This window comes from Aotus nancymaae, unplaced genomic scaffold (genome assembly GCF_030222135.1).
Source record: "Aotus nancymaae isolate 86718 unplaced genomic scaffold, 86718_ANA_hifiasm-v0.15.2.pri h1tg000077l, whole genome shotgun sequence".
Taxonomy (NCBI): Eukaryota; Metazoa; Chordata; class Mammalia; order Primates; family Aotidae; genus Aotus; species Aotus nancymaae.
Genome location: NW_026988492.1, coordinates 2,067,971 through 2,091,689, shown reverse-complemented (window position 1 = coordinate 2,091,689; position 23,719 = coordinate 2,067,971). Strand labels below are relative to the sequence as shown.

The 23,719-nt window shown below is 38.6% G+C and overlaps 1 protein-coding gene across 20 annotated transcripts in view; it reads right to left on the bottom strand.

The window, feature by feature from the left end:
* Positions 1–23,719, bottom strand: part of PARD3 (par-3 family cell polarity regulator) — a 704,358-nt gene that overhangs the window by 362,184 nt on the left and 318,455 nt on the right. For all 20 annotated transcript variants that reach the window (XM_021665196.2, XM_021665212.2, XM_021665198.2 and 17 more), the window contains exon 4: positions 1,454–1,632. In XM_021665196.2, the coding sequence (XP_021520871.2) occupies positions 1,454–1,632 (179 nt within the window). The remainder of the gene's footprint in view (positions 1–1,453; positions 1,633–23,719) is intronic.

Here is a 23,719-nt window from a genome sequence, read left to right as displayed (position 1 = left end):
GCACACCTACAAAAACAAAATATTTCAGGAGAGCAAGCCTAACAGTTAAGTTCATGATTCAAAATAATCAGAAACTAAATATACTCTTTTTTCCAAGTAGATTCTTCTCAATTTAAATCTATGTTTTCCATGCACCTTTTTTTCTCACTTGAACTAGTACAAAGAGGAGTGTGCTGAAATGCAAAATAAACTTGAAAGAGATATTTAAAACAGGTATTTTTATACCTATGCAAACAGTAAATGAAGCAAATATAAAGCTACATCCTTTTTAATATTATGTGATTAGTATTATCTCGACATTTCTCAATATATACAGTGCTAAATTACTGGGTGCATTGAAAAAATATTTATTAATTCATTCAACAGAAGTTTATTGAGCATCTACAGATTCAGAAGTGAAAATGGCAGATTCAGCAAAATACACATTAAATAAGAGGTGAGAGGTGTGATTAAAAGAAACAATAAGGGTTCTGACAAAGGGAATTAATAATTTTTTTGTCGTTGTTGAGATGCTGTCTCACTCTGTCGCCCAGGCTGGAGTGCAGTGGTGTGATCTTGGCTCACTGCAACTTCCACCTCCTGGGTTCAAGTGATTATTGTGCCTCAGCATCCTGAGTAGCTGGGATTACAGTTGCATGTCATCACACAAGGCTAATTTTTGTATTTTTAGTAGAGACAGGTTTTCACTATTTTGGCCAGGCTGGCCTTGAACTCCTGGCCAGAGTTGCACCTGCCTTGGCTCCTGAAGTGCTGGGATTATAGGTGGGAGCCACTGCACTAAGCCAACAAGTTTTCTAAAACAGACTAAAATAAAGTTTCTTTATTCAGATTAAATAAATTAGGTCAAGGACTAAAATAAATTAGGTCAAGGAAGAAAGTATTATGAACACTAGACAACACATTTCAATTTACAAGGAGACTTAGGATAAAATGATCAACTGGATAGTCAAACTAAATTACCATGAGGTCCATTTTCATCCTTAAAAGTTCATGATGTTCTAAGTTCTGTAATGTACCTCATGAACCAATACAAATATTTGCTTAAACATGTGTCAAATATCCCTGTAAGGACATAAAGAAAGCAAATAAAGAGGCTGTCTGTGAGGAGAAATGGGGGAGGAGACCAGAAGACACAGGAGGAAAGGAATTTTATATGGTACACATTGTGTCAAATGTTTTCCTTTTTAATCATATGAAATGGAATCTGTCCAAAATGCGGATACATTAATAATTGCATAACATACATGGCACTGATTTTCATCAGAAAATTCAAGTGTGATATAAAATAGAGTCTATTCTATCTAACCTTTATATGAAAGTTGGTACCACACTCACAAAGACCATCGTGAAAATGCCCTGGAATCCAATGGTTTACCTAAGACACGACACTCATCATGGACACCAAGAAGTCAGGAGGGGCAAGGGATAGCAACAAACAAGAAGAGGTGGTTACCTTCCGGTCGCAGGTTTTAGGACTCCCAGCAGTGTTCTGCTTGAGGAACCCAGCTGTTGTTGACCAGCGTGTGGGATTTTTCCTTGAAGGCTCTTCAGAGGAAAAATTATTATCACTGATAGAAGTGGAGAGGCCAATTAGAGCTGGGTCGCTACTGCGTCGAACATGAAGAGGCATATCTGTAAACACAAAAGCACTATGCTGAAAAATAACATACTAATGTTGGTAGACTACATGTTAGGAGAATGTAGGGCAATCCTAAAGACTAAGGAACAGAATTACAATTTTTTAAAAGGGGACAGTGGGTCAGCATTCTAAATGCAAATTTCTTTAGGTCCTTTAAAACACTACATGGTGAAAGAGGTGTGGTCAAGTGTCAGCTCCGAGCAAGACTGCCCAGGTGTGTATTTGGGCTTCACTCCTTGTTATCTATGTGGCCCTGGCCAAGTTGCCTAACTGTTCTCTGCCTCTAGTCCTTTCCAACTCAAATGAAAATAAAACAGAACCTCTTTCATCAGGGTAACGTGAATACTAAATAATATAAAGGGGATAAACAGTGCCTGACATATAGTGTGTACTCAGGAGAGAGTGATATTATAACGACCATTACTGCTATAATTATCTCAATATTTCTAAATAATCATCACATATATTATTCAAACAGTAACGAATCTAAGCAAGTAAGCAAATTTCATCTACCTTTTCATCATATCTGTTTGAATAAATATACAGAATCTATATAGTTAACATGTAATTTATTGTATATTTCAAAATAGCTAGAAGAGAGGATTTGAAATTTTTCCAATATAAAAAAAGATAAGACAATTGAGGTGTGAATATCCTCATTACCTTGATTTGACCATTACACACTGTATCAAAACATCACAAACTCTCCATAAATGCATACAATTATGTATTAATTTAAAAAAATCTATAGAATTTAGACATTTGGCTGCTCTATTGAAGTTTTGTTGAATAAAATGTTTCTTCAATAAAGTATTATCAGAAAGTATAGTGCCCAAATATATTATTTATACTTAAGACAGAAAATACTCGCAGTAATATGCTAATCTGCAGGTAGTTTCTGTCATATACTCATATATACAATTACATGAAAGGCAGTATTTTAACAAATGCATTTGCATAGAAGAGTTTGCTTGCAATTGCGATAACAACATCAATAATAAACTCAGATGAACACTTGTACCATTATCAGTAGCACTGAGAACAGCCTGGCAAATATAATCACTGTCACAGCAGAGAAGAAACAGAAAACAAAAATGTAAAGCCAAGAAGAAAAGAGTCTGCAACAGCTGGAATCAGGACTGAAAGTTTCACTCAGCAGCTAGGTGAAATCACTCAAAAATGTAAGACAAAATTTAAATTAAATTATGTTTAGAGTACTCTGTTTTTAAAAACTAGGATGTAAGTTAAGCATTTGTTTTAAAGCCTCTAACAATAGAGATTTATTTATTTTATTTTATTTTTTGAGACAGAGACTGACTCTGTCACCCAAGCTGGAGTGTAGTGGCACAATCTCGGCTAACAGCAACCTCCACCTGCTGGGTTCAAGTGATTCTCCTGTCTCAGCCTCCTGCAGCTACAGGCTACAACAAGCATGAGCCACCAAGCCAGGCTAGTTTTTGTGCTTTTAGTAGAGACAGAGTTTCACCATGTTGGCTAGGCTGGTCTTTTAACTCCTGACCTCAGGTGATCCACCCGCCTCGGCCTCCCAAAGTGCTAGAAGATTACAGACGTGAGCCACCACTGACGTCCGGCCTACTGACGTCTGGCCTACTGACGTCCGGCCTACTGACTTAGCTTTAACCATAAAGTAGTAAATTCATTATCTATCCTAGGAGGGGTAATTTTGAAACACTGGTGCACTGGTCAATGGTAAAAATATAGAGACCTTGAGGATACCAAACTAAAGACAGGCCATTTATATACAGTGAAGGCTATATTTAAACCAATATATGAAAGCAAATTAAAACTAATCAGATAAAACAAAAGCATATGAAACACAGTAATATCAAATTTAACACTGACTTCTACACCATGAGGATTGCATAACAATAACACAGTCTGAGCAACATTACCAGGGCAAAAATTTAGTCAGCTTCTAATTTAATAATGTTGGTGACTATCTTAATTTGATGAAAGAAATGTAAACGACGATTTTAATAATTACTGGATTTATTATGCCTTTGATGCTTATATTTACACCCCAAAAAATAAAAATAAACACCAATAAGAATTATATAGTCATTCTCACAAAAATACACATCTAAGAATCCATGCACGTTAATATTCAATGCCCTTACTATAAGGAAAGCTCTCTACCAAGAGGAAGTACAATTTCCAGAATCATCAAATTAAAAACTGTAAGCAAAAAAGTAACAAAATAGGGAGGAGTGGACAGGAAAAGACTAAATACTTCTAGACAATGCTGTTACTTAGACAAAGGTTCTGTTGCTTTCCAATTACAGGATTAATTACTCAGCTGTTAAGTACCTCTGTACACCTCAAGTTCTCTCCCTCTTCCTCTCGCCCCTCTGCGTGTGTAAGTCTACAAGAAGCACTATTAACTCAGAGGGGAAGGCCTTTAAAAAATGGCACAGACATGAGGATCAAAAGCAGTACCCACTATCTATATTAAAATAATCACATAAAAGTATATTCCAACCCTCAATAAATTCAGGGACTAGACACTGAATTTGCTTGGTCACAATAAAACTGCTTACCCTACTTGTGTTTGAAATTTTCCTCAGGAGAATACATTGCATACATGATTTCAATTATATAAGTAATTAGGATCATCTTCTTCAGACTAGACACAAACATTGTGTTAATGTGTTAGTCTGCAACAGACACACAAAAATAATTAGCATTTCTCTATATATACCGGTAGCTCTTGAAATACAATGTGAACCTGGGGAAAGAGGGGATTTGAGAGGAGGTACATGTCGGACCTCCAGACCCTGTGGGATGTCTCTTCTGGTGCGTGATGGAGCTCATGGAAAGGGTGCTGTTCGCATAAACTGCAATGTGAAGGATGCTACAGGGAATGCTCTATCATGCAGCCCTTCTTCTGAGTCCTTCCAACATTAAACTTTTTGTTTGCATCTCAGTGATACTGATAAATTAAAATAAATAAAGTCTGGATCTTCTATTTCCACTACCTAGTCACTGAGTACTCCCATACAATTTCAAGTCCCACGTTTACATTTATGTCGACTGTCAAATTCAGGAAGGTGTCCTAGATTTGATTACTACGCTGATGAGAAAGAACAAAACCCAATAAAAGAAGTCAAGGAAGCCAGGTGCAGTGGCTCATGCCTGTAATCCCAGCACTTTGGAAGGCCAAGGTAGAGAACTGCTTGAGGTCAGGAGTTCAAGACCAACTTGGGCAACACAGTGAGATCCTGTCTCTACAAAAAAAAAAAAAAAAAAAAAAAAAAAATTAAAAAACTAGGCAACTATGGTGGCACATTTCTGTAGTTGGAAGGTAGAAAGCAGGCCTTGACTGCAGAGGCAGGGCTGGCACACCAGACCAAACGGAGGACTAGCTAAAACAGGGCTAGGGCAGAAGCAGCTTTCCATCAAACACACTCGCCAGCATGCCATGTCAGTTTACTATCTCCATGACAACACCTAGGTGTTACCTACCATTTCCCTGGTAATAACCTAATGTCCTAGTTACTACACCTTCCCTAAATATTTCTGCACAAACTGCCCCTTAATCTGCATGTAATTAAAAGTGAGTATAAACATGACTGCAAAACTGCCCTGGGCTGCTACTCTTTGCCCATAGAGAGTACCTCTGCTCTGCAGAAGCAGTCACAGAGCTATGACACTGTTGCTTCAATAAAGCTGTTTTCTTCTAGCCCCAGCTCACCCTTGAAGTCTTTTCCCGGGCAAAGCCGAGGACCCTTATGGGCTAAGGCCCACTGTGGGGCTCACATGTCCTGCATCAGTCCCAGATGCTCAGAAGTCTTAGGTGGGAAGATCACTTGAGCCCAAAAGTTGAAGCCTGCAGTGAGCTGTGACTGTACTACTGCACTCCAGCCTGGGCCACAGAGCAAGGCCCTGTCAGTCCAAACTGGCCCAGTCAGTCAGAAGTCAACGGCATGTTCTCATCAAAGAATGCCAAATGATATCATAATGATGTTGAAATCAAGGTTTTCTTTAGAAGTGCTGCAAGACCTGAGTCATCATAGTACATAAAGGCAGCATAACCAGGTCCAAATAAAAAGACCCCACGTCACCCCAGGGCATGTCTAGGTTCATACAGCCAACTCTCACAATGATGTGTATCTGATGGGTACCTGTTACATATCTGGATGTGTATTGGTTGATGATTTCTTCTTCTTTTTATGATCGCATGAAAATTATAAGGCATTTTATGCAGTTTTCACACACACAAACACATGCAAACACATACAGTTTAGTAATGCTGTGTTACAACTCACCACTTAAATAGAGGGATATGAAATTTTTTTCTTTAAAAAAGGCACATTAGACACATGGAAAAACATGTGACCCACACCACATATAAGTAAGCTGAGGCTCAGAGAGAGAACATGAAAAGTCAGTTCTCTGGTCAGGACTTCAAGCTCCCGAGTCAGTGCTCAATCATTACTCACAAATTATCAAATCAGATCTATTAAGTTCTATTTCTAGCTACCCGTGAATACAAACGTTAGTTTCAGTTTTTTAAAAAGAAGAATTTTGTTGTTTTCCTAGAATTATGCAATTAGAAATCATATCCTGATTTTAAGTCATAGCATGATTTCATTTTGGGAAGAGGAAGAAACGTTACACTAGCCATAAACATATATTGTAACAACAGGCATCCAAATTTCACAAATGTTAACATAGGAAAAGGAATAAAACTACTGTTAAATGGAGGAAGTACTACATATAATCTAGGAAAGCATGTCTACAAGGAAACAGGACTAGATTCGGTGGTTCCCAAATGCTGACCTCAGGGCCCTTTCACACTCTAAAAATTGATGACCTCAAAGTGTTTTTGTGTATATGAGGCTAGAGCTAACGATATTTACCATTTTAGGAGTGAAAATGAGAACAACTTTAAAATACCTATTTATTAAATCACTTTAATAATAATAAAACCCATCATGTTAACACAAATAAACTAATTTTATGAAAATCGTATTTTATAAAACAAAGCACATTCAGTGGAAAGAGCAGCAATGTTTTTACACTTTGCTTAATAGAAGACATCTGGATTCTCATATCTGCTTATGTATTCTCAGCTGCCATATGAAAAAGTGTATAGAGGAAAAAAAGAACTTCACAAATACGTAGCTGGAAGAGGGAATAGTATCGTAATAGCTTTTCCAGAAAATATTGGATTTTCTTCTCTGATACCACACCATAAGCTGAGCAATGGTGGTTTTTCAAAGGTCAGCTGCAGTATGGATGTGAAGTTTTCTTTGTTACATTAAAATCTATTTGTCTGTCTCACACTTTGTATGAATCTTCTACCCACGAAAAATTCCATAACATTAATCATTTGGAAACTATTAGTTAATAAGTTATGTCAATCTACCAAATGTTGATACATTTCTTTATTTCAGAAAATCACAGGTTAGTATCTCTGCCAATTTAATCAGAAATGTCTTTATGTACTGGGAAGCAGTCATGCTCACAGTGGGACATAAATTTTCCAAAACCTAATTTTCACTAGAAAGTTTGAATTTTATCTTTAGCAACAAATACTGCCCATTTTTTTTTTGCCTTGTAGTGACAGGCTTGTGTCACTCATTTATACAAAACTCTATACCAGATACTCAAGTCTGAACGACCAGCTTTTCTGTCCATACTTCAAACAAAAACACTGTTCTATGAAAAAACCTCAGCATGTAAATCAAGCCTTTGCATAAAAGTATTTCTCAAGACAACCACCGAGAAGCTGGGCATGGTGGCTCACGAATGTAACATCAGCTACTCAGGGAGGCTGAAGCAAAAGGATCACTTGAGCCCAGGAGCTCGAGACCAATCTGGGCAACACAGTGAGACCTTACCTCAACAAAAATAAAATTAAATTAAAATTTAAAAAGGAACTACTGAGCTTCCGTATGTTGGAAAACTGTTTTATGCCTACATCATCACACGAAATGTTAAATTGTGTATTAAAGGGTCAGGCTTTAAGTAATTAATTTTGCTTCTTCATTAAAAAGTGGGTGAAATGAGTTTTTTAAAAAACTGTGAGTGTGTGGGGTGAAGAATACATTTGGTGTCAATGTCTTGATTTGTGCCAAGTGATCTACATTTTTGCCTCTCAGGGTGTGGGGACCACTGATGTAGATGTCAACCCAGTGAACACCACAGAACAGGTTTTCATAAAACTCTGAAAATAACATTGCACTTACAGCCTTCCTGAAATAATCTTAGTGATCCCTTAGGGCCCAGAGATCACATGTTAAGAACCACTGGCCTAGACTCGTGATCCTGGCACATCAGTCACCTCTCTGGGCCTCCATCCCTAATTTATAAATTCAGAGGCTGCACTACTGGTTTTAGAAGTTCCTTTTAATACCAAAAAGGTGTGAGTTCACATATGTTCATACACCCTCAACCAGTGATCATCCACCAAACTTCATCCTGACAGAATGTACAACAATTTATGAAAAATGTATTAGAAAAAGCATAAAAGTATTTCAAAGCAGTCTCAGCAGCCATTCCTCAGGGTAGCTCCAAAGAAGTCAAAATATGACAAGCAACACAGAGTTCTAGAGAATGGTTCCATAGTAGCCACAAATGGTATGAGGTCTTTTCACGAGTTTCACCTTATTTTAAGGAAAGACATTTGTATAAACATCTGGCCTTAACAAAATGAATCATGAAACACAACTTCCAGATTCATCTAAAGGTTTCCCACCTTTAACTGTCCTGACTAAATATAATATTGCATAAAGAAGGTAATTTTGTGTTGGCCTCGGATGAACAAAACACAGTCTTCTCACCTATGATTTGATACATTTCTGGGGCCCATGGCCTATTTCAGCATTACTAATAATCTGATGTAATTTGTGTTCATTACAGTAATTAGAAATAATAAGACCTTCTGATTTAAGGTAATTTGGTCAGTCACTATTAGCCATTCCTTGCATTTTAAAACATGATAAAACTTTCTAATCCCATAATATTCTGATTTATTTAATATATAGATTTTCAAAGTATAACCTCTGAAATATTAAAAAAAAAAATTCAAAGACATGGATCGTCAATAATTAAGCCTCTGCATGAAGCACAGAGCGATTGGCGCGATGTCACTGGGTCTGGAATGACGACGAAGACTGTTTGATGTGTACATTGCTTTGAAGAGGGCATAAAACAGCAATAAACCCTCATCACAAGATCTGAAATTCTCCATGGCACTAATGTACTGTAAATATTGATGTCTCTCTCTAGGTAAGGTGCCTTTTAAATAAGTGGAAGGAATGGTGAATCTAATTATGAATTAGAGCAAACACTAAAGGGCAGATATAGACATTTTTAACTGTTAAATATCCCACCCTTTCTTCTCATCAACTTGCACAATGCCTCTCTTTGTTCATTCTTCGAGTGTTTTTTAAATTATTTAACCACTCAGTATTGTCAAGGTTTTTTCGTATAAAATAAAAATTAAGAAAAATAAATTTTTTAACCACTTAATGAATAAATCTCTGCCAAGAAGACAGTCATAAATTATCAAGGTATTTAACTGAATCTAAATATAATACACACTTACATGTGTGCATTTAGAACTTATGAGGCAAACAGCAAAATTTCTCTTCATGCAAAATGAAAACTGTCTCTCCCCCATCTTCAGGGAAATTATACATTTCCTAAAGAGACATCTAACCATGGGAAGAATTAAGTTATTAACACGTGCCGTGGTGATACAAACCTGTCATCGCGATTGCAAAACTGACCTTCAGATATGTGTTACTCCTTTTCATAAAAGTATTTATCCATATTTCACTTACTTGGGTAGCATCCTGGGAAGAAATTTGTGGAAGGCAAGGCAAGAAATAAGCTTTGAAAAACAACAGATGACTCAAAGAGTAGGATATAAAATTGAGTTTTATCACCTCGTTATTAACTATTTTTTCTATATAAGCAATAAATACAGGATACTATGGTTGGAAGATGCTTAGTGATAAACTGAAATATCACATTTTACAGGTAAGTGCACTGAGCACCACATATATTAAGAGTTAGGTCGAAGGTCACTATGCTCCAATGAAACTCAGCTGCGCCCAGAGCATTTGGTAATTGACTCCCTGTCTTGTACAATTCAGATCTGATCACACTGCTGTCCAGAAAAAACTAAGACATATCAAAAGTACAAAATGCCTATATGGCACTTGAAAAGACAGGTAATTTCTTGGTAAGTTTAAGATACATTTCTGTAGATAACAGGATGTTTTCAATGGTTGCACTGAATCCAAGACAAATGAGGGAAAACAAAGTCAAGGAAAAAATATATATGCGATTTTCTAATGACATATTGTTTCCACTCAAAAAAAGCCAAGCATTTTTCTGAGGCAAATTAAATTTATACCATTAGAATTCTCACTCTGAAACTGACAATATAACCACCCTAATCAAAAACTCTCACTCTCGAAATACTCACCTGAGTACAAGTGAGGAAATCTGAATAAGACTGTATATATTTTTATATAAAGGCTGTATATGAATGTTATGTGAATGTTAATATGCTGGTTGTGACAGAATAGGAACTTTCCTCAAAATCTTACCATTGAGGGAAACATAAAGTGAATTTCTCTGTATCTTTTCTTGTAATGGCATGAAATTTTATAATTAGCTCAAATTTAAATTTTTTTAAAGCACAGAGTTAAGCAAAATCCCAGGTGTAAATTCTCAATATCAAGGCCTGACACAATTGAGACTTATGGTACCTTTCTAACACTATTTCCTAAAATATTCTTCTTATCACCCAATGTTCAACCTCCACAGCCACTGCTGGTAGCCAGCGGCCTGTCCACACGGACAGCTCCCTGAACATGCTCCATAATAGACAACTGCACGGCTCACCAGCACTGCAACTTCTGTTACCAGGAACCTCTTCCCTCCTCTCCACCTACTTCAGTGTGTCCTACGCCCTACAAGTCCTCCTCAAATGACACCACCTCTTCCAACACATTAGATCTAGTATTAGTGTCCCAGCAGCAAGTGGGTGGCGGGCTCAGAAAGGGGTCTTTGAGAAAAGTTTAGTGGAAAGACTGCTTCTAATACATGTCAGGATTAAGGATTGACAGCAAAGGGTACAGTGCCCTCTGCTCACATGAGGCAAGGGGAGCTATGACATTCCCTGGAAGTCCACAGCTACACACAAGCCACAGCCAGGAAGGCTGAATAAGCCTGCTTTTTCCATCTTCCCACTTCCATCAATGCCCTGCTGCTGCAGTCCTTGCAGGCACAAGGCAGAGAGCACAGAGCCTAGTCAGTATGAGAGGCAGACCTTTTGGCGTATGGAGCAGAGCAGGTAGGTGTGCAGGATGAAAGGAAAAGATCCAGCTCAGATGTACTAGTCTTCTGCCCCTTTCTCCCATTGCACCTTGCTTCTCTTTTTTTTCTTTTTTTTTTTTTTTTAACAAGGTCTTGCTCTGCCACACAGGCTGGAGTGCAGTGCAGGATCACAGTTCCCTGTAGACTCGAACTCCTGAGCTTAATGCTACTCCAGCCTCAGTCACACCAATAACTGAGACTACAGGTAGACGCCACTACTCCTAGCTAATTATTATTTTATTTTTTATAAAAATAGGATTTCACAGTGTGGCCCAGGCTGGTCTCAAACTCCAAGCCTCCCAAAGCCTTAAAATTACCAGCATGAACCACCACACCCAACCTGTTTCTACTTTTTTTTTTCCTTTTTTTTTTTTGATACAGAGTTTTGCTCTTGTTGCCCAGCCTGGAGTGCAATTGCGCGATCTCGGCTCACTGCAACCTCAGCCTCCCAGGTTGAAGCTATTCTTCTGCCTCAGCCTCTCAAGTAGCTGGAATTACAGGTGCCTGCCACCACATCTGGCTAATTTTGTATTTTTAGTAGAGACAGGGTTTCTCCATGTTAGTCAGGCTGGTCTGAAACTCCTGACTTCAGGTGCTCCACTTGCCTTGACCTCCCAAAGTGCTGGGATTACAGGCCTAAGCCACCACGCCTGGGCTGTTTCTGGCCCAGAAACATAGCATCGGCCAGTTATTCAGCTAGAGGACAAGTACTGACTATTCATTTTAACAACTTATCCACTCTAGACACACACACACACACAGACACAAACACACACATATACTCCAACAAAGTAGAAACAAAATGTTTTAAAGTTAGCTAAGATGTATCAGGAACAAAAATATTCCCAATTCACTTTTTTAATAGATGTATTTCGATATTTTATTTTTATTTTAAACTTTTACTTTGGCTGCAGGGGTAGATCTGAAGGTTTCTAATACAGGTAAATTTCATGTCACAGAGTTTGGCGTACAGATTATTTTGCTGCCCAGGTAATAAGCACAGTGTCCAATAGATAGTTTTTATAGATAGGACTCTCGAAGGTTGATGTGCACAGAAATCACCTAGGAATCTTGTTAGAGAGCTTCAGTAGGTCTGGGGTGGGTAACATCTGAAATTCTGCATTTCAATGTCCTGGTGACATCGGTGCTGCTGGTCTGAGTGATCATCACCCTTTTGAGACTCTGAGCAGCAGGGCTATGTCATACTTTTTATATATATATATATATATATATATATATGTATATATATGCATATTATATATAGAGATATATATAATCTACTATACATTATATATAATATATAAATGCATATATCTATATGTATATATTCTTTATACAGATTATATATAGACCTATTATATATAGATCTATTACATATAAATCCATATATAGATATATAATATATAAATATATATACTTTATAAACATCTCTATATATTTAAAATTTATATATCTATATATTTACATATATATATTTAGAATGTATATTTATATATAAATATATTTATATATATTTAAAATCAGCTGTGATTTTTTAAAATCTGAACTTCATACTGGCAGTCACGGACCCTCATCATTTCTCAGCTTGATTTAGTCTATCCCTCCTGGCTTGGCCGTCTCCAAGTCATCCTCTATAAAGCACTCATGATACCTTTTCTAAACCACTAATCAGACATCATAACTCAGAATCCTCAGTCTACTTGGGGCACAATACCATTAGAGTACCCTGTGTGAGACAAACAATGAATCTGCACCCTTACACTCAACTGGAACCCTCTGCAACTACAGAAGGCCAAAGAGGCTTTCCAGTTCTCTCTCCTGGCCCTCTTCGCACCTACTGTCTTCTTTAAGGTTGGCCGGGTGGGCATTGCCATCTCTGAGAAGTCTAAGAGGTTTCTACAGCCTAAGTGAAATCACGCTTAATTTCACTTATTAGATCTGGTACTTTCTCATCTGTCACCCTCATTAAATTTTGTGATTCTACCACCAGTTTTTAGTCCAGCAAAGGACAATAAGAAAATGTTTGTTAAAGTGTTACTGCATAAATAAATTAAGAAAATGAATGATTTCCATGTAGAGATACATGACTTCCATCTACCTCTGTCCTTCCATCTACCTCTGTCCTTCCATCTATCTCTGTCCTTCCATCTATCTCTGTCCTTGATTGTCTCAAGTATTGAAGGGCAATCTCTGTAGTAAAGAAACAATTAGAGATGTTAAGAGATGTTGGAAGCTTCCAGAGAATGAAAAAAAGGGTTTTCCACTGGCAAAAGGACAAAGAATTGCTGCTTCAAATACTGGTGATAAACTCCCTGGCTAGAAATCCCATTCAGGTTTTACTGTTTTGTTTTTTTTTTTTAACTATTAATTTTGCACTAGCGCCCTTCATGCAGTGCTGACTCCCTTATGAGAATATCTCAGTAAGAGTCAATCTAAATTAATTCTTCACATATAATTTTATATGTATATGTGAGCCAAATTCCTCATATCACTTCCACTTTACCAATTTAGTTCAACAATCATTAAAATTTAATTTTAATTAAATTTTAAAATTATAACTTCGCCTAACAAGTAATTTGTCTTTCAGAAATTGGCACTGACTATTGATTGCATTTAAGATATTCTCTAAATACTCAATGCCCTCTCCTTTGACATTTGTCTTCTATTATTTTATTAAGGATTCAAGTACAGCAGTAACTGTCAAGTTAACTTTCCATGAGCATTATTTCCCCATTCCTTTATTATTATAACGTTTATTCCACAATACTATATAAAAGCATAATCTTTTTCTCTTACCTGGGGACTAGCAATTCGCCAATTTTATTTGCCAGTTTTCTGTCACTTCAGGATGTGCGTTTGAAGCTCCTGCGCTTTACAGGATTTTATAATTATCCCAGTGTATGTTGACCTCTCTATAGAGCGAGCCTCTCTGTAACTCTGAGGTGTTAAACTTCCACTCTCATCTCTATACTTCCTTTTGGTCAGAGCTGGGCTTTTCACCTTGCACATGAATTTTTTTTTTTTTTTGAGACTAGCTCTCTCTCTGTCGTCCAAGCTGGAGTGCAGTGGCGCGATCTGGGCTCACTGCAGCCTCGACTTCCCAGGCTCAAGGGATCTTCCCCCCACTGCCTCCTGAGCAGCTGGGACCACAGGCACGCGCCACCGCACCAGGATGCGCACGAATCTTCATGGTACTAAAACCCTTTTTTCAACCCTGACATCTAAATCTCTTTTACTGTGTGGTAAGTGGGTCTCTGGTGTTCAGGTAGAGCGCCCTCTGTGCACGGCTTGCTCATGGGCACTGCTTCCCGCGTCCTGGGGCTTCCTAACGGCTGCGGGATGTGCAGGGCCTCCAGCGCATTATCCGCCCAGAAGGCGGGCAGCGCTGTGGCCGGGGCCGTGGCGGTGCACTTTGGCTGGTGAAGTCACACTCGCGCAGCATCTTTCCAACATCTTGTACAGCCACTTAGGATGCCCTTGACAATGCACTTCAGATCAAACGCCATGCTAGACACCTTGGCATCTGTGACGATGGCGGCAGGGACACTGAATCATGAGGAACATGCCTCTCTCTGCGGCCACCTCTCCCCTCAGCACACAAGCATGGAGACTCTCCACCAGGTTCCCAGCAGCCAGTGTGCGCGGCCCAGCATGCCCTGCGCGAGGCCCCGCCCCACCCGTGGTCCAGCCACACTAAAATCTTTCTAGGGAGGTTTAAAGAGTCATTCTTGGCCGAGTACGGTGGCTCACGCCTGTAATCCCAGCACTTTGGGAGGCCGAGGCGGGCGGATCACGAGGTCAAGGGATTGAGACTGTCCTGGTCAACATGATGAAACCCCGTCTCTACTAAAAATACAAAAAAATTAGTCGGGCGTGGTGGCGCGTGCCTGTAATCCCAGATACTCGGGAGGCTGAGGCGGAAGGATCGCTTGAACCCAGGAGGCAGAGGTTGCAGTGAACTGAGATTGCGCCAATGCGCTCCAGCCTCGTGACAGAGCAAGACTCCGTCTCAAAAACGAACAAACAAACAAAAACAAAACAAAACCCAAAAAAAGGTCATTCTTTCAAAGACAAGTATCTACAGCTGGGCCCGTTGGCTGAAGCCTGTAACCCCAGAAGTCTGGAAGGCTGAGGCGGGCAGATCACGTGAGGTCAAAAGTTCTAGACCAGCCTGGCCAACATGGTGCAACCCTGTCTTTACTAAAAATATAAAAATTAGTCAGGCCTGGTGGCACACACCTGTAGTCCCAGCTACTTGGGAGGCTGAGACAAGAGGCAGAAGAATCATTTGAACCTGGAAGGCTAATAATCCCTCCAGGATGTGCCATTCTGATGAGGAGAGGGCAAAGAATACACGTGTGAACAGAGACTATGCCATGAGGAGATCAGTGCTAGGAATGAAAACGAGTAAAGGATCAGATCCTGCCGGAAGTTGAAAATACAAGGGGAGTATGACAGAAGCACTTCAAAAACATTCAAATGGCTCATTATCCGTTTCTCTGTCTTAACTGTTCCAGTTTCAAATTAATTCCTTACCACACAACCCTGTACACACTGGCGATTAATAAAGCCATTTGGCACCAACTGGTTGCTCCGAGGCGGCAATAAGACTTCATGGCTCTGAAACATATGGCTGCGTGTCTGTTTATATTACCTTCAAAGTGCAAAGATCTTTCATAGCTAATCTAAACCATTCATTCTCCTCCTTAAGGAAAGAGTAATGTAAAAGTAAACAGGTCCTGATCATGTATAATAAGCCAATTAAGTCTGTAATCACTAACATTTGTTGAGCATTTACTATGGGTTATGTATATGCTAAGAACCTTAATGCCAGGACTGATCAAATCATCAGAACAAGGCTATAAAACAGGTTCTATTATTATTCCCATTTTATAGGTAGGAAGACTTGGTGTTACAGAGATAAGATACCCTGGCAAAAGTTAATCTAATAGTAACTGGTGGAGATAAAAATCCAAATCTCAGTAGTCAAGGCACAGGAAACATGCTCCTCCTATCCAGTAAGCATGAAATCCTGGAACATTAAGAACTGAAAGAGAGGGACTCTGGCTTATTTGCACCTTTCTCACCTACATCTACCATAACTGTCATCACACAGTAGGAGTGCAGTAAATGCAGGTTAGCTGAATTCAACCACACTGCAAGTCAGACCTGGAAGAAAAGACACTGTCCATTAGACAATGACTCATCTCATGCTTGGATCTAGTAATCATTCTTCCCAGGGAAAAAGAAAGGCCATGAAAAAAAATTTTAAGAATGAAGTAAGTTCCCTTTAGCTAAGACAAGCAAATAGATAAGACTTCTAAATTCATCACAATATTATTAGGGGATTTGTGAAAAGAAACGGGAATGGTACATTGAAGAAAGGGCATGTTACTCTGTGTGTATGTGTGTGTGTGTACACAAAAATCAAAGGCTGTGCTTCATATCTATGTCAGGAACATTTATTTGGATTAACAGAAATGTGTTGGTTGCCCTGAATCCATACATTCACAAAATATGTCACTATCATCTTTACCTCCAAAGTGCTGGTATTATAGGCATGAGCCACCGCACTCAGCCTGTCAATACAGTCTTGTATATTTTCACTGCAAGAGTCTTCTCAGTCAAATGTTTAGTCAATTTAAGATATTAGCACTCAGTACAGGCTAACGCTCTCTTACATATACTGCTCCTATATTAATCTCAACAAAAAGTGGAAAATCCAGGGCAGTGCTTAAGACCTCCCCATCCAAACTTCACAGTTGTTTGTATACTCTTTGAGTAATATATGCAGTTCTAACACTTCACTAGCCATTAAAATGATGTGGGAACACTCTGTAAAATGCTGGTTCCAGGACTCCCACCAGAAATACTCAAAATTTGGCCTAGGAAGAAGCCCAAAAATTACTTTCACAAGCTCTTCAGGTCATTGTAACATGCAGCCAAGACTGGGAATTATTGCTCTAGAATAGACAGTATTGCATATCAGTCCAAAGGGACCTCATTAAAAATACAGATTCTGAATGAGTAGGTCTGGATACGGCCCAAGACTCTGCATTTCCATCAAGTCCCCAGATGATGGAGTCACTAGTCACATTGGCTATTCAGTCATCCTTGGCTCATTTCAGGCCCTCTACAGCTACATGGAGCTAGTGGTCACAGGATAGTGCAAACATACATCTCTCCAACATTATTTTAGAATTAAGCAATGTTATAGGACACTGAATTTAGCCAGAGAAAAGTATAATTAAATCACCATTAATTATATACTCTCAGTTCTATTAATTTTAATCACTCAGAAAAGATCTGAGGGATTTTTCACTACTTCTCTCTAACTTTAATTTGAAAATGTTATATAGAAATAGTTGTTTTCCTACTTATCAAATATAGGACAAAAAAATCTGCATTTTCGAACATCTTATTGAATTTTTTTATGAAACATGTTTCTGTTTGTCTCCTTGGGAATGGTAATACATGCCCATGACTCCCCAAGGAAGTAAACAAATTTATATAAGCTTTTTTTTTATTGAAGTGCTATCTTTAGAACTAGTTCACTGTGACAATTCAAATCCTATTGTAAATTTGTATACAAAATAGGAAATTCCAATGATAATCAAGGAAAACAATAATTCTCTATTTAGCATGTTAAGCAAATCAAACAAATGCTTGGCTGCTTTTTAATTGAGGAGATAAAGCACTTTAATATTGATAAAACATTTCTAGTATTTAAGTAGCACTTTTATAACTCTAAAGCCAAGAACTTTATCCATAACTCTGCCAGTGTGTCAGACAACCAGGCAAACAGAATTCAACCTAGTCGTGGTTTCCTAGGCAACAAGCACAGACAGAACCACTGGGGGAAAAAAAATGAAAACATGAAAAAGCATCGCAGCATTTCCAGTAGGCTTAAGAAATGCATTTTAATTGTCAAAATGTCACAGACAACAATATTGAAAATCATTTCCTTGGAAATGATTCAAAGCAGAATGCCATTTTCATTACAGCAAACGAGGTGTGGAAAAATAGAAAAATTAGATTCCCTTCCTTTGCTCTGAATTAAGTAGGGATGGTGATCAATCTTATTTGATTTTACAAAATATACATACATTAGTACGGATTTCTAATCTGCCTCCTTAGTTTTCTCTGCAAATATTACCATACACTGCCTCAACATAAAAAGAAGAGTCATCCAGGATGACGGGCTAGCGTAGGACGAAGCATCTGGCTGAAGATCATCTGCTACACAGACAGGCTTGTACCTGCTCAGCTCTTAATTCACATGATAAACCACACACTTCAAAACACAGATTCACACAGAACAAGGCTGTCCATATTCATGTGTGCCTCTAGTTTTCTCTTCTATAACAAAAAGGGTGCCGAGCACAGTGGCTCACACCTGTAATCCCAGCACTTTGGGAGGCCGAGGTGGGTGGATCACTTGAGGTCAAGAGTTTGAGATCAGCCTGCCCTACACAGTGAAACCCTATCTCTACTAAAAACGCAAAAAATTAGCTGGATGTGGTAGCAGGTAATCCCTGCTACTCGAGAGGCTGAGGCAGAAGAATCGCTTGAACCCCGTAGGCAGAAGTTGCAGTGAGCCAAGATCATGCCACTGTACTCCACTCTGGATGACACAAGTGAAACTCCATCTCAAAAAAAAAAAAAGGGCGGGGGGGTGCTTACAAGCTTACATTCTATCTTAAAAACTTTTCTGGCCCTAACAGCTTTTGATTTTTAGAAATGAAATACAGAAAGGTTGTTCTGTCTAGAAAGACTGCTTCCAAAATAAATACTATATTCTAAGGCATTTTAAAACTTTTTCTTTATAGGAACTAAATATTGACAGTTAACCTTTAGAAAATAGTATCTGAAACATCCTACTACATGGCTATTAAAACGTCTAAATTTTGCACAAGCTTTTGTGACCCTGATGGCATTTACTCTTATATCCTTGTCAGGAACATTTATTTGGATTAACAGAAATGTGTTGGGTGCCCTTAATCTACACTTTCACACAATATGTCACTACAATCTTGTGAATCATCTCTATTTTCTCCCAAAGAATCTTTTCAGTCAAACCCTAAGTCAATTTAGAAACTTAGGTTGAACTGATTAAGTAACTCAGTCAAAACTACCAATTTAGTAGCTGCAGGCAAATATCACTGAAGCATTTTTCTGATAATTCACCTATCAATGATTGGTAAATGAGGGAAGGAACAGCAAAATGGGAATTCTAAGAAAGAAAGTATTTACCATTCTTTCTGTCTAACTTGTATATCCAACAAAGCACGAGTAATGTATTGTCATTCATTTTTCCAAGCCAGCCACTTGCCACTGGACTTCATTAGATTGATGGCAAGGCCTTAGTGAATCAGTTGCTCCACTGGAGTGGCCTTGAGTATCTGGCTGCATTTGCCCATGTTTCCCTTTGTGAGACATACTTCTTCTCGTATAAAAGCTAGTACGATGCAAGACGTGCAAGTTATAAGAGAATAAGCTGATAACGTATAAGCAAAGTAAATGCCAAGAAATGGCAGCGCATGCATACATTACCTTATTCCAACGTCTTCAATCAGTTCAAACAATGTGACCTGTCTGTGTGTGACACAGGGATCTCTACTCCTGGCTTATATCATTGTATGAGAGAGAATTATTAAATTTTCAGGAATTTTTGAGGGTTGATGGTTAAATAAAGTTATTATTAAAAATTACAGTACAGGCCAGGCACAGTGGCTCATGCCTATAATCTCAGCATTTTGGCAGGCCGGGGCAGGCGGATCACCTGAATTCCAGACCAGTCTGGCCAATCTTGTGAAACCCCGTCTCTACTAAAAATACAAAGAATTATTTTTGGGTATGGTAACAGGCACCCGTAAACACAGCTACTCAGGAGGCTGAGGCAGGAAAATGGCTTGAACCTGGGAGGCGAAAGTTGCAGTGAGCTGAGATGATGCCATTGCACTCTAGCCTGGGCAACAAAATCAAAACTCTGCCTCAAAAAATAAAAAAGTTATAGTACACAAACTTCCAATTAAATTATATTAAAACAAAGATAATACTCAAAACTCTTCATGTTCTAATTATTTGACTATATTTTATTAGTGTCTACATACATGAGGCATCTTCTCCATGTGTTATGGAAATACCATGTTACGGTTTGCTATCATACATCTCATCCCAACTTAACACTCAGTGATATCAATTTGGTAGCTTGAATCTGGCCATGATACTCATATTTACACTATGGAAATAGGAAAATGTGACAAAGCCAGGTTTTTGTGGTTTTCAGAGAGTCAGATATTAAACATTTACCAACATACCAATGGATCTAGAGAACCCACAGAAATTCCCTACTCTCCAGTAGTCACCAAAAATACAATGCGCTACAGGACTATGTAGCAAGTCTATGGAATCCAGAAGCACCAACTGGAGAAACTGTTACCTGAGCAGATTCCTATGGCATGAGTCAAGGTTAGATAGGAGGACACCAAAGAGTAGTTTTACCAGGCAAGGGGAAAACAGAGTGCCTAGAATTAGGCAGGAAGAAGACTCATCCAAGAAAGTCAGAGGCCCAGAGTGCTAGTCATGAGGTAGAAGAGAAAACGCTGCAAAGACACAAAACAATTCTTGCACACTTGGACAAAACACAACAGGATTCTTAACTGTTCTGGGAAGCTACTGAAGGTGTTTAAGCATGGGGGTAGAAGGAAGAGAGATGTGAATTATTAAATGATCACACCTGACTAAACTGGAGAATGGGTCAAAAGATTGCCCAAGAAAAGATGTAGAAAAAGTGACTAGAAAGCAGGTCCAACGACTCCAGACTTTCCTGATAATATAGCCCTGTGAGCAAAATCTTTCTGAGCATACAGCTTATTTAATGATCACTTAAATGCTCAGTTCCAGTAATATAAACATTATTAAACATATGCAAGGAATGGGAAATTTTAAAATGTGAGATAATAAAATACAGATATATGTTTATTCTTTTTTGAACAATTGTTGTTCCCCTAATTCCCATGTTGGTCAAAGGCCCCGGTTTCATTTTCCATGCCACGATGGTTCCACATCACACTTCACAGAACACTGATGAAGCCAGCTTTGGGAGACGAAATGTAGGATGCACGGGCAACAGAACTCGGTAAGGTCTGCAGACTTGAGACCGATTCCACTCTCAGGGAAGACCAAGCTCATTTTCAGACATTCCACACTAGAAAAAACCTCTTCAAAACTTAGCCTACTGAAGACATCACAATGGTTGAGACCATTTTCCTGGCACTGTTTCACTGGGGGCAAATAGAAAATGTTAAACTCATTGAGATGCCATTGCTTCCTCACTATTTGCACTCAAAAACAAAAAAAAGCAAACACAAACAAAAACCCACAACTCAAAATGAGCATAGTGGTCACTGTTTTCTGGCATCCTACCAAAGACAAGCAGATCTGCCCATCAATGATTCTGACACCTGCCAAGTAAGACTTCATCCAACACACAGCCACAGTGCCCGCAGAAAACGTCAGTCTACAGTTCTCTAAGAAGTTCATCAGAGTCTAAATAAAGGAAAATCTGAACTGGCAAGGAGAACCTATGTTTATTGGTACCCTTGGGAAGATTCATCACTCGGCTAATCAAGGGTAGGCTCACTACATCTTCAGACATTGCTGTGAAAACTGAATTTAGAGCCAGGGTGCTCTTGATGTTAACTTACTTTCAAGCATATGCAAAATAAAAGCAATGATTCCAAACAGTGGTCTCTGAATACCCTTTCCCATTAATAGAGGCAAGGCTACTTGGAGAAATGACTGATTCCAGGTATGGGCAGAAAATACATTAGAAGAGCATGAGACACACTGTCACAGCAGAAAGTAAGGATGCTGCTACCAACAGCTCTCAGGAGTCAGCTTGGAGGAGTCTGGCTGTTCAAATGGGGAGCAACTGGAGCATCAGGAGGAAGAATGCAATCGGCTGCAAGAAAAACTATGCTGATGTTTGTGAGTTCTTACGGTATCTTCTAAAAAGGAAAAAAAAAAAAAAAGAAAAAGTAAACATAAACCAGGAGTATGTGGCCCTAGAAAACCAACTTGTTCTTTCTGAAAACCAATAAAGGAGGAGGCCAGCCATGGTGGCTCATGCCTGTAATTTCAGGACTTTGGGAAGCTAAGGTGGGTGGATCACTGAGCTCAAGAGTTTGAGACCAGCCCGGGCAACATGGCAAAACCCTGTCTCTACAAAAATACAAAAATTAGCTGAGCATGGTGGTGTGTGCCTGTAGTTCCAGCTACTTGGGAGGTTAAGGTGGGAGGATTACTTGAGCCCAGGAGGTCGAGGCTGCAGTGAACCAAGATTGTGTCACTGCACTCCAGCCAGGGGGACGGAGTAAGGCCTTGTCTCAAAAAGGGAAAAACAACAACAAAAACTGATAAAGAAGTAGATGAAATAAGCATTTGGCCTACATTTTCTGCATAAACTATATACCTCAGAGTAACCGGCATGAATAGTTGACAAGGAAAAGCTTCTGTTTATAGAAATAGTCCCCTAATAAAATAAAGAAATTAGAGCAGTAACAGGTACATAAATAGAAGATCCAGGTAATAATTACCAATGGCTGCTCACAAAATGATGAACAACCACATTTTCCGTGTATCTGCTGATGGAACCATACAATAACAACCTGGAGATAATATTATTAAAAATTCAAATCAGAGTTATATTAAGAGTCTACATCCAACCATCACTTTAGAAGAAACACAGAGGCTATAGAACATGGTAGATAACACAGAAATGGATTCAGCGAAGTCAAGACACAAGGAAGCCTCAGGAGAAAACAAGCCCAATTTCAATGAAGAAACTGAAACAGATGCACAGGGGTCAGGCAGGAGGAACAATCTCTAGACTTAAGGAATCCTGAGACATATCAATCAAATGTAAGGTGTGGATTCTGTGTGGACTTGAAACAAGCCAAATATAAAGCCACATTTATAAAAACAATCAGAAATTTTAATAACACTTATATATAGCATTAAGTATTTTTTGTTATTAAACAGTACTATTTTTAACATTTCATGTTTTGAAAATGTATACTAAAACATTTTCAGAAGAAATGACATGAGGCCTGGAATTTACTTCAAAATAATCCTGTTTGGATGAGTTTGTAGGAGTACAGATGCAGCAAGATTAGCCATAAATTAGTAACTGTTAGAGCCGATAGCTGAGCTGTATGTTTGAATTTTTCGGTAATAAAAAATTTAACAAAACACATGTGATCTAGCAATCCAGAAGATTATAAAGACAAGTGAAAAATATACAATGTAGGGATACTAAGTACCATTGGTCTTATCTGTTGTTCCACATCCATGGATTCAAATTGAATTCACACACTGAATCTCAACAGATTGAAAATACTTGAAAAAGAAAATAAAAATAACAAATAATGCAAACATTTAAAATAATGCAAATAAAAACAGTATAGTACAACAACTATTTCTTTTTTTTCTCTTTTTTTGCGACAGAGTTTCTCTCTTGTTACCCAGGCTGGAGTGCAATGGCGCGATCTCGGCTCACTGCAACCTCCACCTCCTGGGTTCAGGCAATTCTCCTGCCTCAGCCTCCTGAGTAGCTGGGATTACAGGCACGTGCCACCATGCCCAGCTAATTTTTTGTATTTTTAGTAGAGACGGGGTTTCACCATGTTGACCAGGATGGTCTCGATCTCTTGACCTCGT